Source organism: Mytilus galloprovincialis, chromosome 1 (genome assembly GCF_965363235.1).
Source record: "Mytilus galloprovincialis chromosome 1, xbMytGall1.hap1.1, whole genome shotgun sequence".
Taxonomy (NCBI): domain Eukaryota; kingdom Metazoa; phylum Mollusca; class Bivalvia; order Mytilida; family Mytilidae; genus Mytilus; species Mytilus galloprovincialis.
The window spans coordinates 8,790,291-8,807,064 of NC_134838.1; the positions used below are offsets into that span (position 1 = coordinate 8,790,291).

The following is a 16,774-nucleotide window of genomic DNA, read 5'->3' on the forward strand; positions in this document are numbered from 1 at the left end:
CCGTCGTCTGTCCCACATTAGCTTTTATAAAAATCTTCTCCCCTTCAAACTATTGGGCCAAGTATAACCTCTGAAACAACTGGTTCGAGACCACAATTATTTCGTATTTCTTTTAGAACATAAATGAAAATAAAAAAAATCCCACCTGCGCTTTCTCAAAGAAACTTTTAGTGTGTTGTACTACTTTTGGGTCAAATTATATTTAATTTATAGAAAACTTCATCGGCTCTAACTCAAAATATGGACAATGCTATGTTTAGGTCGTCTTGAAATCTTTTGACAGCTTCCGAAGGGCTAATTTTAAACCTTTTTTCAGCTGGACCAAATCACTACTTTCCTTTAAACTTCTGGACCAAATTTTTTTTCAGTGTAATTTCAACCCCTACTTGCAATTTGAGGCAATAATCATGGAGAAATAAATTTAGAAGGGGTATAAAAATTAATGGCAAGTAACCCACTGTCAACACTAGGGACTATATTTGTAAAAGGGACGTCAATTGTGGTCTCGGACCAACTGTAATGTGCATAAACGAAAGAAATACACCAAACCATGAGACGTCTGGAGTGGTCCTGCTTTTTATATGCATAATATGTATGTAGACTTGTCCACAATGACATGTGCGTAAAATTTAACAAGCTCATGATCAATACCATTTACTGCAACATACGTTGATATAAGTAATTTGCAAATTATCACAAACTCTAAAAAATATAAAATATAAAAAAAAGGGTAATTGCAGTTCATTTCAACATAACTGCATTTTCAATAAACTAATCTTAATTATTTGTTCTTTGAATCGAAAAATTGAAGTAATAGGAGATTGACTAGGCGTGTTTAGTTCTGCTTATATTTATTCGATATAACGTTTGAATTCAGAGGCGGATTTACCGGGGGAACCCCCCACCCCACCCCCGCAATTCAGGCAGGAACATATATAGATATACTGTTCCCAGGTTCAGGTTTTTTCGAACAAGATTTTATTGCTATTGAATCTGCTTCTATAGAGAAAAGTTAATCACAGCTTGATTTGACTTTTTAAACTGGCCGTTTATTGATACTGGTCAGCGTCCACACACGTGATTTATGACAACTTATTGGTCGGTGTGTAAATTTATACATGTGTTGACACCTGTGTGTAATGTCTCTTCGTAATTGTAGCTTTCATGTAAAAGACATTATTTACATGTTGATTGCAATGGTACAGTTGTATTAGTTTATACAACTTAAGATTAATTGGCAGGTGAAATCTACTGAGCTGTTTTTGTAAATAGGTACAAATATATGTTTAATGTTGATAATGTTGGTATACATCTTTAATTGGGATATCTGAACGTGGAGTGGCAAATATGGAAATGTTGCATCCGTATTTTACGCATGAATGGACTTTTTTCGGCATGCTGTGGGTAAAGTATTAATAATTTTTAAGGCGCTTGCCCTGCATTACATGTAATAGTATTCGTCCATACCAATTTTAAGCAAATTAAGTCGTCTTGCAGGCCTGCAGATTTTTTTGAAAATTTAGTGTTCACCCTAAGAACCGGTTTGGCCACAACATAACAATTTCAAGTTTATTTACAATTTACACAGTGTGTATATGTAAAGTATGTGTAAATGAACATATGTTCTCATAGTTTATGACTTTATTCATTATAGGTTGAAAAATACAGGCAAAGTTTGGATGTTTATAAAGTGTCCTATATTTTGACTTTAGTGGAACCTTAATTATAAGCAATGTTTAATAGTCAGATTAAAAGTTAGCAATTTACGTGAAGAACTAGCAGTCTAAGATACTGATATATAAAGTTATGTTATATATATTTCAAATAATGATTAAATGTAAAAACAAGGAAGTTATATGACCTCCTTGGTAAAAATGAATCTTTTTCATTAAGAAAGGTGAATAATGCAGGATTCAAAGAAGTACATTTTGAAATTTATTAAAATTTTAGAACACGAACTAATACTTTAAAATAAACTAATATATGATACCAAGGAGGTTATATGAGACCAACTCATATAATCTCCTTGGTCATACTGACAACCCCGAAAAACGATACAGAACATAGCATGCGTATATGAATAGTAAAACAACAACTTTGTCCAATTACCGTACTTTTTCAAATACAATAGGTTGTTTCTTTTAAGAAAACCGCAATCAAAATTGGGGATTACTGAAGGAATACACATATTCTGTGAATTAACTTTACTCACAATGCGTATGCTTATAAACATGAGATAAACCTTACTTAATACTGGTAAATCAACTTTGTTAAAGGAAATTTCATTCACCCCGAAATTATAAAAAACATGTGTTAGATCTGGGAATATATATGTTCCTGGTTAGATAAGGAAATTTTAGCGAACATGAACAAAACTATTAACATGCAAATAGACAGGTATCACTATGTGAATAAAAATCTTGAACAAAATCAAATGCCACAAGGCATTTTATTCTTCTGTCAAAATTTGGACAGAGACATTTTATTGCAGAATAATATGTCGGATAATAATTAGATATCTGACAAAATTTCACGTGCCTGTTTATTGTTCACATACCATTCAATAGACACCTAAAATCAAGAAAAGACGATGATCAGTAAATACGGCAACGGAATTTGTATTTATATTCTAATTGATTATTACGCTATTTAAAACGAATCTATGGTAAATTTTAACAGTCGGACAACTCTCAATTATGAAATTTAAAAGTGGAAATAATTTAAAAATCCACTTTTCTGTTTGATAAAGAAAACAAATTATGCGCTATCATGGTTCCTGACTGGTAAACATTGCGTATTCCATAATTAACAATTTATAATTTGAAATTCATTTAAAACATTTCAATACTAATATCATTACGAAACTAGAACATTTAATTATTATCAAAAAAAAGGATCGCCGCTATCAAAGAACTTTTTTCACCTGGATTAAGCAATTAACTCTCCTACTTGTCGAATGACAATCTCCTTTGATGTGAACTCAATTCACAAGGTTGATTGTATATGCCTGGGGGAAACAATTTAACATAATCGTCAAGGTACTAAAATTATGAATTTAAAAATGGTGTTAAAACTTTAGGATGATTTTACCGATTTCGAATATTTTTCAAAGTCTTCCGAACCATATATATAATAACTTGTATTAATTTGAAAGATACCACATAAACATCATGAACATTATATATATATAATTGCAAAAACTTTAAATTAAAAACAACGTTCACGATACCGATCGCGAGATTTAACTTCTCAATTAAACGGACGTCTGTTAAAGGACCGTCGTTATCTGATGGTATTAGAGGGATTAAAAGGTAAAGGTCAAATCTGCCGAGCGGAAAGACGATTTTAACTGCAGACGGCAAAAATAACTGATTGACAGCAACTTTGAAATACGACAGCTATTTTGAATGTAGAATGTCTATAAAATCGATCTAGTCAATAATAATAGCTGTTGACAGGCATCATAGGCAGTAAGCGGGCTTGATAGCTCTTTGGTTTTTCTAGTGATAAAGCCCCATAAATCCAAAACTTAAAATCTGAAATTTATAAAAATTGAAAGGGAGCTTACATCAATAGATATAAACAATTCACCAAAGTTTCATGGACATTGGTGAAAGCCTTTTTGAGTTATTGTCCGAAGTGTTGAAAATCCCCCCTTTTTTATGATAAACAATTCACTTAAGTTTCATGGAAATTGGTGAAAGAGTTTTTGAGTTATTGTCCGAAGTGTGGACGACGGACGGACGGACAACGGTATACCATAATACGTCCCGTCTAAAAGACGACGGGCGTATAAAAAAGTATAAGAGACAGCACCTAATTCAACAAAACACAATTCCACTCCCCACTTTCACTAAAATTTAAAAAAAAAGGTAGGGCAATTTATTGAAATGAAAAATGATTTTGTCTTTTTTCCCTGTTTTCAAATTTTTATTCCGTTTTTATTGGCAAGTGTCCAATACCTTTTCTTCAGTATTTTTTCATACATTCAGTTAATAAACAACCAATAAAGGAAAAGTTTTTCCATCCCAGGAAAATCCACCATTCAGATAGTGATCATTACATCTTACCTATAAAAGGATCTACTCCATTGCTAGAGGGAATTCAGCATTCAGTTAGTGATCATTACATCTTACCTGTGAAAGGATCTACTCCATTGCTAGCGGGACCCTTTGTATTGGTTTGGCCTGGAACATATCGTCCTGACCCTGTCAAAGGATCTGCCCCTCCTGTTGTACCTGTGCCTGCAGCTCCTTGTGGAACATATCTCCCACCACCTGTTAAAAACAAACACTTTTAATTTTAAAATGTATATTTGTGTTGAGAAATGTCCATTTGAAGCAAAATTTCAATACAGAATTACAGTGAAACTTCTCCAAACCGGTCCCTCTTAATACCGGTTCTCCCTTCATACCGGCCAAAATAACAAGTCCCGGCCGGCGTGTATGTAAATAATCGGTCAGGTAACCTTATAAAACCGGCCACCCCTTTAAACCGGATACCGGCCGATATTTGTGTATTTGTGTAATCAAAATCAATAAAATATCACCTCATAAAACCGGCCTTGTCATTTGTAATCATTAGTCCATATATAATACATTTGTACTGTTATATAAACAAACAAGTTAATCCGGTCAATTAGACACCTTCATGGCCACTGAGTAGTGTTTACCTGTCAATGTCAAATCAATACCCGAATAAATTATCGGTTGAGAGATTATGATCTTCACCCACGCTAATCAATGATGATAATTAATTTTCATTAAATGTTTTAGCTTGGCTACTTTATTTACTCATTTTAAAAAAATAATTTTAAGGCATATTACAGATATTAATCACTTTGATCTTTGAACTTTCAAAACAAATCATACTTAGATATCGTCATTAAGTATTTATCATCATGTGAAATGCTGTGATGTTGGTGTACTGCTTATTAAGTATTATCATCGTATGGTACCGATAATGAATGTTTGTCAACTAAGTTCAATAACATAATATATTGATATTAAAACTGTTTTGTTATATAGTTGCATTTTATTTGTTATTCCTGCAAAATAAAAAATAATAAAGATACAAATGATGTTTTAATATTTATTTCATAATCAATTTAAAAAACAAAGCTAAATTTACACAACAAAACAAACTTTATGACTGAGGTACAATACATGGTAAAAAAACAAATGCACAAATATTGAAGGGAAGTAACTCTTGTTAATTTCAAATTCAACAAACCGGCCACCCCTGAAAACCGGCCGAATCCCGTGGTCCGACGGGCGGCCGGTTTTGAGAAGTTTCACTGTACTTTTAAAATCAGAATATTGTCAAGTATTAAATATGGCTTGCTTTTTTTTATTTTGCCAAATTTTCTGTTTACGTTTTTCAGCTTAAACTAATATGTTCCATACAACAGAAATAAAAATTATGCATGTGAATCAAAATTACTAACCTGTGAAAGGGTCACTGACTTGAGGTGGGCCCTGGCCCAGAGTGACACCCTTTGTATTATCAATGATAAAGTTAGCTACTTGGTCCAGGAATAGAGGACTGAGTTCATTGTTTTGTAGAAATCTTTGAGCAGCAAACCAAGGATCCTCTTTGATGTCATAAGGTAACTTGAGTGGTGGTTTCCCTTCCTCTATATCTACACTGAACACATAGTCATATTCCTGCAAATATTTAGAAAAACTTATTTTTCATACTTTTTAAACATATTTTATTGATTAACATGTGAAACATTATACATGTACCTAAGTTAATAAGGATTTACTGACTCATTTGCCAGGGAATTACAAGCATGAGAAAATAAACTTTATCCATTAATAACACAATCTTTAAACATATGCTTAGTACTTCTGATAATAATTATTTATCTTCATATTTTATTTTTCACTCCTTTATTATGCATCTGGTCAAGGTACTATACATTTGATGCAAATTTTTCAAACAATGTGTTGACCGGACTTTTAAAATACATGACATTGTGTTCAAATTTCATAGGTGTGATCAAGTGGTACTGAAATAATCACCTGAAAACAAAATAAATATGGAATGGACGATTCCCCTGCTTGCATATAACATTATAAAGGGACATAACTTAACAGAGGTAAAAGTGATGCTACCCAAATTCTTACTTGATGTCTGTTTTGTGGTAATAAGCATTGTATATAATTTTCATAACATTTGGTTAAGGCAAACTTAAATGATAGAACAAATATGAAAAATTCAGCAATTTTTCCATTTGTAAAGGGGAATAACTCTAGTGTATCTCTATATACCCCCTTCCTTGAGGCAGAGGTATAAAAATGGAAATGTATCTTTCCATAATGAAGAGCTTTGCCGGAGGTTGCCTGACTCCCCCCACTGGAGCCCAAAACATCACCTTAAACAATGTACCTTTCCATCATGAAGAGCTTTGCCAGAGGTTGCCTGACTCCTCCCCCCCCCCATCATGAAGAGCTTTGCACGATGTTGTCTTCCTCCCCCCCCCCATCATGAAGAGCTTTGCACGATGTTGTCTTACTCCCCCCACTGGAGCCTACAACATCACCTTAAACAATGTACCTTTCCATCATGAAGAGCTTTGCCCGAGGTTGCCTGACTCCCCCAACTGGAGCCTACATCACCTTAAACAAACAATGTACCTTTCCATCATGAAGAGCTTTGCCAGAGGTTGCCTGACTCCTCCCCCCCCCCCCCCCCCCCCCCCCCCCCCCACTGGAGCACAACAAATTCACCTTAAACAAACAATGTACCTTTCCATCATGAAGAGCTTTGCCCGATGTTGCCTGACTCCCCCCACTGGAGCCTACAACATCACCAATCTTTTTCCATTGTGTAGCAGAAGCTTCCCAATGATACAACTCCACTTTACCTTCATCTGTTTTCACCATTTTTGTCTGACCATCTTTCTTTCCTAACAACAGAACATGTATGTATGTATTTATTCTATTTGATGAAATTACTGAAGAAATATAATTATGATGGCATACTAATTTTTCTCATATTTTTTTAGGACATAAAATTTAAAATTATATGTTTTGCCTGTATACCAGTCTGAAAATGTTGAAATCAAAAAGGCAATACATATAAAACTGAGTAAACCATTCAAAGTCAACAAAACCATGACAGGGCAAAATAATCTCCAGGGAAATGAGATAAGCCTATTGTAATACAAATTAAATCAAATATTTTTCTATTCTGTAACCCTTTCAGAAGAACCTACCAGGGTTTAACAATGCCTCAGGGCCAGGTAAATCTGACATCTTTATATCTCCTACTTGTGTAGGGACCTCTGCAGTAGCTACTGCTGTATCAAAAGCTGTTAAATCCTCTGTATTAGCCACTCGACTCCCTTCTGTTGTAAACACTCTTATAGCACCATCACTGTTGTTATAATAAAAAAAAAAGGATTTGTTTATAGGCATTCAACTAAAAACTACACATATCTCATGTAACAAAACTTAATCAAATTATGATTCAAATAAATAAAATTTTGTCAATTTTTGTATCCAAAAGTGATCCAACAAAATACTGATTATAAGATTACAGACATGTCATTTTAGGCATTTTCTTGTTATATAGATTAGACCGTTGGTTTTCCCGTTTGAATGGTTTTACACTAGTAATTTTGGGGCCCTTTATAGCTTGCTGTTCGCTGTGAGCCAAGGCTCTATGTTGAAGGCCGTACATTGACCTATAATGGTTTACTTTTATAAATTGTGACTTAGCTGGCGAGTTGTCTCATTGGCACTCACACCACATCTTCCTATATCTATATATTAATTATCTTTCTGACCTATTTTTTCATCAACATATTAATATTAATGACTGATATGAGAACAACTGCAGATTCATTATTATTTGTGGGATACCAATTTCATGGATTTTGTGGCTATATAGAAACCACATGTCTAAATGTTTAAAGAAGTATCAATCATTTTGTATGCAGACTTTGACAAAAACACAAAATGAAATAACGTTGAAATTACAAGTTTTCCTCAATCTATGAACCAGATGCTCCGCAGGGCGTAGCTTTATACGACCGCAGAGGTTGAACCCTGAACGGTTGGGGCAAGTATGGACACAACATTCAAGCTGGATTCAGCTCTAAATTTGGATTGTGATTAAATAGTTGACACAGTATAGGTTTCTGACACAGAATGAATGTGTTCTAATGAACTTAAAATTTTTGTTTTCTCTTAGAGCAATTCACTATGCTGTTGAATATTAATCCTCTCAAAAAAATGTTTGAAGAAATTTTCTTTTTTATTTATGAAATTTCAAATGAGAAAAATTGAACCCAATTTTTTTAATCACATCCCCCTTTCCCTTATTCCAAAACTAATCTCAATTAAAATTTCTAATGGGGTTTGCAACAATAACTACTCATTTAAATACATCATAAAATATTAAGATGTAAAAAAACTGCTTGTTATCACTGAATGGTAAAGATTATTTTAATTTATCAGTTGGTAGTAAAAAGTGAATATACATTGTATATTGTATATAACAAAGATTTAAGTTGATTCTGGACAAAGAAAGATAACTCCAATTAAAAAAAAATCTTGCTATTGCACAATATTTTGCAATTAGATATTTCTTGCTTACTATTCTGGACAAAGAAAGATAACTCTAATTAAAAAAAAATTTGCTATTTCACAATATTGTGCAATTAGATATTTCTTGCCATTGCGCAATACTGTGCAATTGAAAAGACTTGCTATTGCACAATACTTAATATAATAATTTTAGATCCTGATTTGGACCAACTTGAAAACTGGGCCCATAATAAAAAATCTAAGTACATTTTTGGATTCAGCATATCAAAGAACCCCAAGATTTCAATTTTTGTTAAAATCAGACTAAGTTTAATTTTGGACCCTTTGGACTTTAGTGTAGACTAATTTGAAAACAGGACCAAAAAAGAAGAATCTACATACACAGTTAGATTTGGTATATCAAAGAACCCCATTTATTCAATTTTTGATGAAATCAAACAAAGTTTAATTTTGGACCCCGATTTGGACCAACTTGAAAACTGGGCCAATAATCAAGAATCTAAGTACATTTTTAGATTCAGCATATCAAAGAACCTAACTGATTCATTTTTTGTCAAAATCAAACTAAGTTTAATTTTGGACCCTTTGGACCTTAATGTAGACCAATTTGAAAACGGGACCAAAAGTTAAGAATCTACATACACAGTCATGACAGTTAGATTCGGCATATCAAAGAACCCCAATTATTCAATTTTGATGAAATCAAACAAAGTTTAATTTTGGACCCTTTGGGCCCCTTATTCTGTTGGGACCAAAACTCCCAAAATCAATACCAACCTTCCTTTTATGGTCATAAACCTTGTGTTTAAATTTCATAGATTTCTATTTACTTATACTAACGTTATGGTGCGAAAACCAAGAAAAATGCTTATTTGGGTCCCTTTTTGGCCCCTAATTCCTAAACTGTTGGGACCTAAACTCCCAAAATCAATACCAACCTTCCTTTTGTAGTCATTAACATTGTGTTTAAATTTCATTGATTTCTATTTACTTAAACTAAAGTTATTGTGCGAAAACCAAGAATAATGCTTATTTGGGCCCTTTTTTGGCCCCTAATTCCTAAACTGTTGAAACCAAAACTCCCAAAATCAATCCCAACCGTTCTTTTGTGGTCATAAACCTTGTGTCAAAATTTCATAGATTTCTATTAACTTAAACTAAAGTTATAGTGCGAAAACCAAGAAAATGCTTATTTGGGCCCTTTTTGGCCCCTAATTCCTAAAATGTTGGGACCAAAACTCCCAAAATCAATACCAACCTTCCTTTTGTGGTCATAAACCTTGTGTTAAAATTTCATAGATTTCCATTCACTTTTACTAAAGTTAGAGTGCGAAAACTAAAAGTATTCGGACGACGACGACGACGCAGACGACGACGCCAATGTGATAGCAATATACGACGAAAAATTTTTCAAATTTTGCGGTCGTATAAAAACTGGTACCATAGAAAATAAATAAATACACACTATTATCATGAGATTGTTGATTTGTCTATACCTTGCCCCACTAGCAATGTCTCCATTTCCTAGAACACAGACCGTCCACACAGACATTGTAGGATGGGGAATAGTCTGTACACAGGTGCCGTCCCTCCATACCCTCACTGTTCTGTCTTCACTACTACTAACGAAGTCCTGACCATTGGGTAGTATAGATATACTGTAAACAAAGTTCTCATGGCCGTAATAAATTTGTAAGCAATCACCAGTTATTGCCCATCGTCTGATTGTTGAATCATTGGAGCATGACAGAAATTCTCCAGATCCAAGAACTGCAATTCCTCTAACACAATCTTCATGTCCTAACAACAGAAACTTCTTTAAACTAGCCTATTTTTTTCATAGACCCTTTTAACATTATCTGACAAACATGCTATGTTTTACACTTTAATATTAATTCTACTTGTATTGAAATTGGTTCCCACATTTCACAACTCTATGATCATATTCAAGTTCTGACTAGCACAAATCATTAAATCACACAAGTTGTGGTTATAGAGTTCATGAAACGCTAGTTCAGTCATGACTGGAAATTACAAAATTCTAAACAGCAATCTTTCAGTCTTGAAAATTTTCTTTATTTTTTTTTTTTTTTTTTCTATTGCTTTCGTTTACTGAAAAAATAATAATTGAATTTTATTAGTCAGGGGTTCAAGCAAATTTTATTAATTGGTACCGTACAGTTACCTTTTATAAGGTGAATTATCCCCCATATTCATCCAGATTTTAAGAAAACAAGAATGGTGAGGGGAGATAATTCAAACACAGAAAAGCAAAGTTAGACAAGCTGAGACTTGTAAATACATGTATTAATTACTTTCATCTTCAAGTATACCAAAAAATTCTTGTATAAACTCTAATTACAAATTCAAGAAAAACTTAAAAGAGAAAAGGAAACAGACAGACAGACATCTAGTACCTGTGAATGTTTTTTCACATCTTCCTGCCTTCCAAAGTTTAATGGTCCTGTCTGCAGAACCTGTTAACATATATCCATGTTCTGGCATGATGCCAACACCCCACACAGCTGCTTGATGTCCTAAGTTAGAAAACAATGTACAGAATGTATGTATAGATATAAACAATGTACAGAATGTATGTATAGATATAAACAAAAGGATTTGGAAAAAAGCTGAAATCCTTAAATTTTCGTTTAAAGGTTTTAATAGTGGATTTTTTTCAATCACAATCATTGATACACTTGTATATGTTCATCTATAATTATTTAAGTTTTCCAGGTATGCTCACTATGCTGTAAAATTAAGAGAAGAGGCACATGTGTAAGTGAGAAAAACAAACCAGACATCTTTGCCTTCTCTACTGTAACATACCTTCTAATTTCATTACACATTTTTGCTTTAGCCAGACTCTAGCTGTTTTATCCCAGGATCCACTCAGTAATGTACCAAACTTGCCAGCTGTCAGTGCACAAACTGTAAAGGTAAAAAAAAAGCTTTGTAACAACAGTAAATGTAATGGTCTCATGCTTTGAGATTGTCTGTTATTATCTTTGTCTCTGTACAAGCATTACCCTGAAGTTAACTCCAGCAGGATAAAACAATGTTTCAGTCTTCTTATTAAAACATTTTTGTAAAACATAATATGCATTTGTTATATCTTAAATCCTCAAATCCAAGAACTTGTAGACTTCTAAATTTGTTTTCTAGTTCTTTATATTAAAAAAAAAGTCCATAATAAAAGTGCATTCAACCCAAGTAGATTGTGCTTCATCTATAGAATTCTCAAGAGTACTTTTAACTAGCTTGATTTCAGTACACTGTATATCATCTATATTGTAATATTATCAGTCAGACACAAACAAAGGAATTATAAGAGCATCATAGTTTAATAAATTATTATTTTCACTAATTTGAAAATAAATGCCTACAAATCAATTTATTATTATTTTCACTAATTTGTAAATAAATGCCTACAAATCAATCTACATGTAATTAAAATTAGTTAATTAAATGCTTTACCATTTTCAGTATGTCCTTCAAGTTTATAGATTGGTGCAGGAGAATTTAATGTAAAAGCTAATATGGTTGAATCATTGCTTCCTGTCAGAATGATGCCTTGTGGGTAAGTTTCATCTGGTGGCATATAACAAACAGAAGATATAAAGTTGCTGTGGCCTGACATAACATGACCTTCATGGAATCCATTATCTGACCTATTAAAATACAAATAAATTAGTATCTGTGATGTCAGTGGTAAAAGTTCACAATTGTGTCACATGTGGAGCAGCTGCAGGATAGATCTGCTTACCCTTCCATAGTACTTGAGAAAAAACCCTGTTTTTGGTGGGGTTTGAGTTGCTCACTCTTCAGTTTTCTATGTTGAGTTTTGTAAACTGCTGTTTGTCTTTAGCAGTGTAAATTTCAGTTCAATTCAACTGAATAGTGAATATGAGTTTCATTTTTAGTTATTTGAACAGTAAAACTTGGTTGAAGCGATATACCAGTCTACATTTTTGGCATTAGCTGTATAATTTTAAAACACACCCAGGGGTCAAATTTAAGTTTTTTTGTGAACTGGCCAGCCGAACCAGTGCACTGAAAAATCTACTGGTCCGGCTGAAAATCAACTGGTCCTGCAAAAATGACATTCATTTGACTAACACTAATATAAATGATAGATGTTTACTTTTATTTTCATGCTTTCTTTTACATATATATTAGAAAAGAAAGAGAGTGAGCCTTGAACTTTTACATACATTTGTATGTTAGACAAGAAAGAGAGAGAGTAAGCCTTGGTCTTTTACATATGTTAGACAAGAAAGAGAGTGAGCCTTTGTTCTTTTACATATATGTTAGACAAGAAAGAGAGAGAGTCTTGATCTTTTACATATGTTAGACAAGAAAGAGAGAGAGTCTTGATCCTGATTTTGATAAAGGCTTTGATAATCTCAATGATTTTCTCTATCAAAATCAGGATGAAGGACAGACAAAATGTCAACATTGTCCATGTTGTCCTCCACATCATCCCAATCCTCCTGATGACCATAGGGTGTCTGACTGTGTCGTCTGGAGTGCTGCCCAGAAATGTTCCACATTACAATAGCTGGGACAAATTTTTAGCATGTTATATAATTCACTACATTGCGATCAACTATATTATTTAACAATTCACGATTTTCCCCCCAGGATTTTTGATATATACGTTTCCTTTTGTCAATTTCATAAACTTTATTCCGCCCTTCCTCTCAATGACACTTATTTATTTTTTTGTCCGGCAGTCACCAGAGATATTGATTAACTTTTTCAGTTGTAGTACTAAGTACTCCCAGTACCATGTAATTGATTTCGCAGGTAAATTTGTTTGCAAACAAACTGTTATTGCGATGCAATCAGTGAGTTTTATCGACAAATTTCTACTGGTCAGCTGGACCACCAGCTGACAAAATCTACTTGTACGACGCAATCTATCAGATTGTGAACAACACCTAGGGTAACCCCTCAATGTAAGGACATTAAAACCCAATTTTTTTACGTACAAATCAGCACATATTCATACTATTTGAAGAAATCTTTCCCCAAAGAACATCCTATGATGATTATGATCTATCTGGTATTATATGGTCAACACATGTAAAAGAATTTTGAAGTGTTCTTGGACTTAAACTTATTTATTTTTCTAAATTTTCAAAAAATGGACCCCTCATTAGAAAAGTTGTTCCAAATATAAATCATAATGAATTTTTCCATTTTCAAGTTAAAAAGTCTAAAATTTTTTATTTTATTTTTTACAATAGTAAAATGACCCCTTTTCATGTATGCTATTACTTAGGGATATCCCTCATGTGGGGGGGTTGTTCCAAACCTGTTTGTTTGGTCCTTATGAAAAATAAAGAATAGTACATTGTACTTTAAATGATTTTGTAATTTAATTGAATACATAAATAACAAATGTTACAGCAAGTGTAATGTCAATACATTTAAGGAATGACTGTAATATTTTTTCTGTCTATGAAGAAATAACATACAAAAATTGGTGCACACTGAATAACACGTGTAGCGGGTTATTTAACAGTGTGCACCACATTTTTTATGTTATTTCGAATAGACAGAAAAAATATTACAGTCATTTCTTATAATTTAATTCTAAATTCCATTTGAAACCGTAGAAAACCATGAAAAAACGTTGATGACGTCACGGTCACATGACTAAATTATGTCTATGGGCTCATAACAATATAACGTCAGCCAATCAGAAGACGCGTTACATCCAAAATTAAATTATTAGTGAATAAACTACTATTTATTATCTTTATGGTAGTACTGCATCATTGAATTTTGTAAATCAGCCATGCTTTAATTTTTAATCTGTGTAAGAACCTCATTGAAGGTGAAAAATCACCTGCCATGTTCATGATTTTACAATTCTGACTAACACATAGATGTATACAACACAAGTTCAAAATCTAGCATGTTAGAATAATCTTGAGAAAACGTTTTTGATTGGCTCATTAATTTCATCACGAGAAACACAGAATTTGATTGGCTGAACATGATTGTCTTCCCTTGGACACAGTTCAAAAATCGGGAACAATCAAATTTTTCGTGTAGATTTTCACAAAATTGTTTTAGATTTTTTTTCAAGATCATGATCGTGCAATCGTGACAAAGGGTCAAAATCGTGTAGTACACACCTAAATCATGAAAGTTGGCAGGTATGCGCAATGGGCCATGCATTGGGTTTTAATTATTTCTATTGCGTGATCACGCAAATATGCAACTTATCTGGAGCTCTGAGTCAGATTGGAGTCAAGTGAACCCACACACGCGGGGTTTGAACTCACAACCTCAGTGTGCTAGTGAGAACAGTAGAGCTACATAGATCACTTGGCCACTGAGGCCACTTTTGATATGGGGAAGAAGTCCCCGATTATCATGATTATGGTAGATAAATCAAGAAAAAAAAAAAAAAAATCATTCTACTAATGAACTCAAAATCGTTAACTTTTTTTTTCAGATCTATTTCCTGTTCCGGTTTTCCTGGCATTCGCGCAGAAATCTACTTCCTTTTCCAGTCTTGTTTGCATGAGACTTTGAATAAAATATATATTTATCAGTCTAGTAAAATATAAGATTGGAACTCAATACAAATTCATGTTTAATAATTGTTTGATATGAAAAAATGTTACCTGATGAAAGCATTTCTATTGTTTACATTGAATACGACTAATATGAGGTCATAACCTAAAGGACGTCACAGCTAAATCCTTAACAACAGAACCAAAATCTGGAACGTAACGGTATTTCCGTTTCTTTTAACAACATGTTTGAATTTAAAAAAAAAAACAAATACATAAAGACTTCGTCCCCAATTTCACAGGTTATGTCTGCCTTATTATACCTTATACCTTTATACCTTTATCTTCGGGTCGTTACATAAGCCAAAGGCTTCTACTGACCCCTCATCTTGGATTGTCGTATATGATTTCTCATCTCATTATAATATATTTATATATAATATATTAAACTTATCAAAAAATACTTATTTAGGTGTGCGCAGCTGAAACACTTAACACGAACATATGAATTTGTATAGGTTCCAATTTTCGCCATTTAATGCAGACTTAAAATTATTCAGAGTCTTTGCCGTCACCGTTAAATCTGACAGGTTATTCCACTGATCCACTACTCTAATTGAAAAAGTATTTAGTCTATGTGTGGTCTTACACTGTTTTTTTAAAAAGTTTTAATGAGTGACCTCTAGATAGTATTATTAGATGGTGCTAAAGTAAATAGGCTCATCATGTATTAGATGACACGAAATTGGTCATTGAAAATCATATAAAATCTGAATTAGCTAACCATAAAGAGTACTAAAAATATCAAAGTAAGGACAATTTTAACATGTATAATCAAATAATATAGTACAAAGCAAGGTAAAAATAAACAATGGACAAAATTATACTGTCATTTATGGAAATGCATAAAACTATAAACTTAAAATACTGCTTTTTGATCGTTATACGTACTCATTTGGTACCCAAACTTTAGCTGTTACATCCCTTGATCCGGACAAAAAGGAGTCATCGGGAATCGCTAAAGCTGTAAGCGCACGAACATCTTTTTCATGTCCAGTGACACAGCAACGAAGTTTATAGTAAGTCGCCATTTTGACAAATACCGGAACTTATGTTGGTTGGTTAAAAATCGATTTTACATGATGAATATCAACAATGTCAGAAAAAATACATTATATAAGATATGTGTAAAAGCTTGAGAGAATTTTCAAACGTATAGTAATTAAATTCGTTTTCATTTCCTAAAGCTTTGATATTTTTATTTTCGATATACAACGTACTTATTTTTGCTGCTGATTAAATCGGACCTACAACAACAAACTCGGCCCATTACAAACTCGGGCTATGACAAACTCTGCATACCATTATTTATAAACGAATAAAAGCATAGTTGTTTACTTTTTCTATTTTTTTTTCAGTAGTTTGAATTTATGTTTTGTATTTTATTTAACCTTTAGTGTTCATAATTGGCATACTAATGAAAGAGAAATTTTATTGATATTGGTTTGGCAATCATATTTCATTAAGTTGTTATCCCGATTGATTATTGAATATAGATAAGAAGATGTGGTATGAGTTGCAATGAGATAACACTCCATTTAAGTCACAATGTATAAAAAGTAAATAATTACAGGTCAAAGTACGTCCTTCAACAATGAGGCTTGACTCACCGCCACCATCAGG

The 16,774-nt window shown here is 33.0% G+C and overlaps 1 protein-coding gene across 1 annotated transcript in view; it reads right to left on the minus strand.

Annotated features, from left to right (window-relative positions):
- The window catches only part of LOC143064696 (phospholipase A-2-activating protein-like), a 32,903-nt gene extending 16,703 nt beyond the window's left edge, over window positions 1-16,200 (minus strand). The window contains exons 1-9 of the mRNA XM_076237729.1: window positions 16,043-16,200; window positions 12,036-12,229; window positions 11,388-11,489; window positions 10,976-11,095; window positions 10,055-10,358; window positions 7,223-7,383; window positions 6,753-6,913; window positions 5,447-5,666; window positions 4,137-4,277 (exon numbers count right to left, since the gene is read on the minus strand). Coding sequence (XP_076093844.1) covers window positions 4,137-4,277; window positions 5,447-5,666; window positions 6,753-6,913; window positions 7,223-7,383; window positions 10,055-10,358; window positions 10,976-11,095; window positions 11,388-11,489; window positions 12,036-12,229; window positions 16,043-16,182 — 1,543 coding nt within the window. The 5' untranslated portion in view covers window positions 16,183-16,200. The remainder of the gene's footprint in view (window positions 1-4,136; window positions 4,278-5,446; window positions 5,667-6,752; window positions 6,914-7,222; window positions 7,384-10,054; window positions 10,359-10,975; window positions 11,096-11,387; window positions 11,490-12,035; window positions 12,230-16,042) is intronic.
- Window positions 16,201-16,774: the final 574 nt, after the last annotated feature.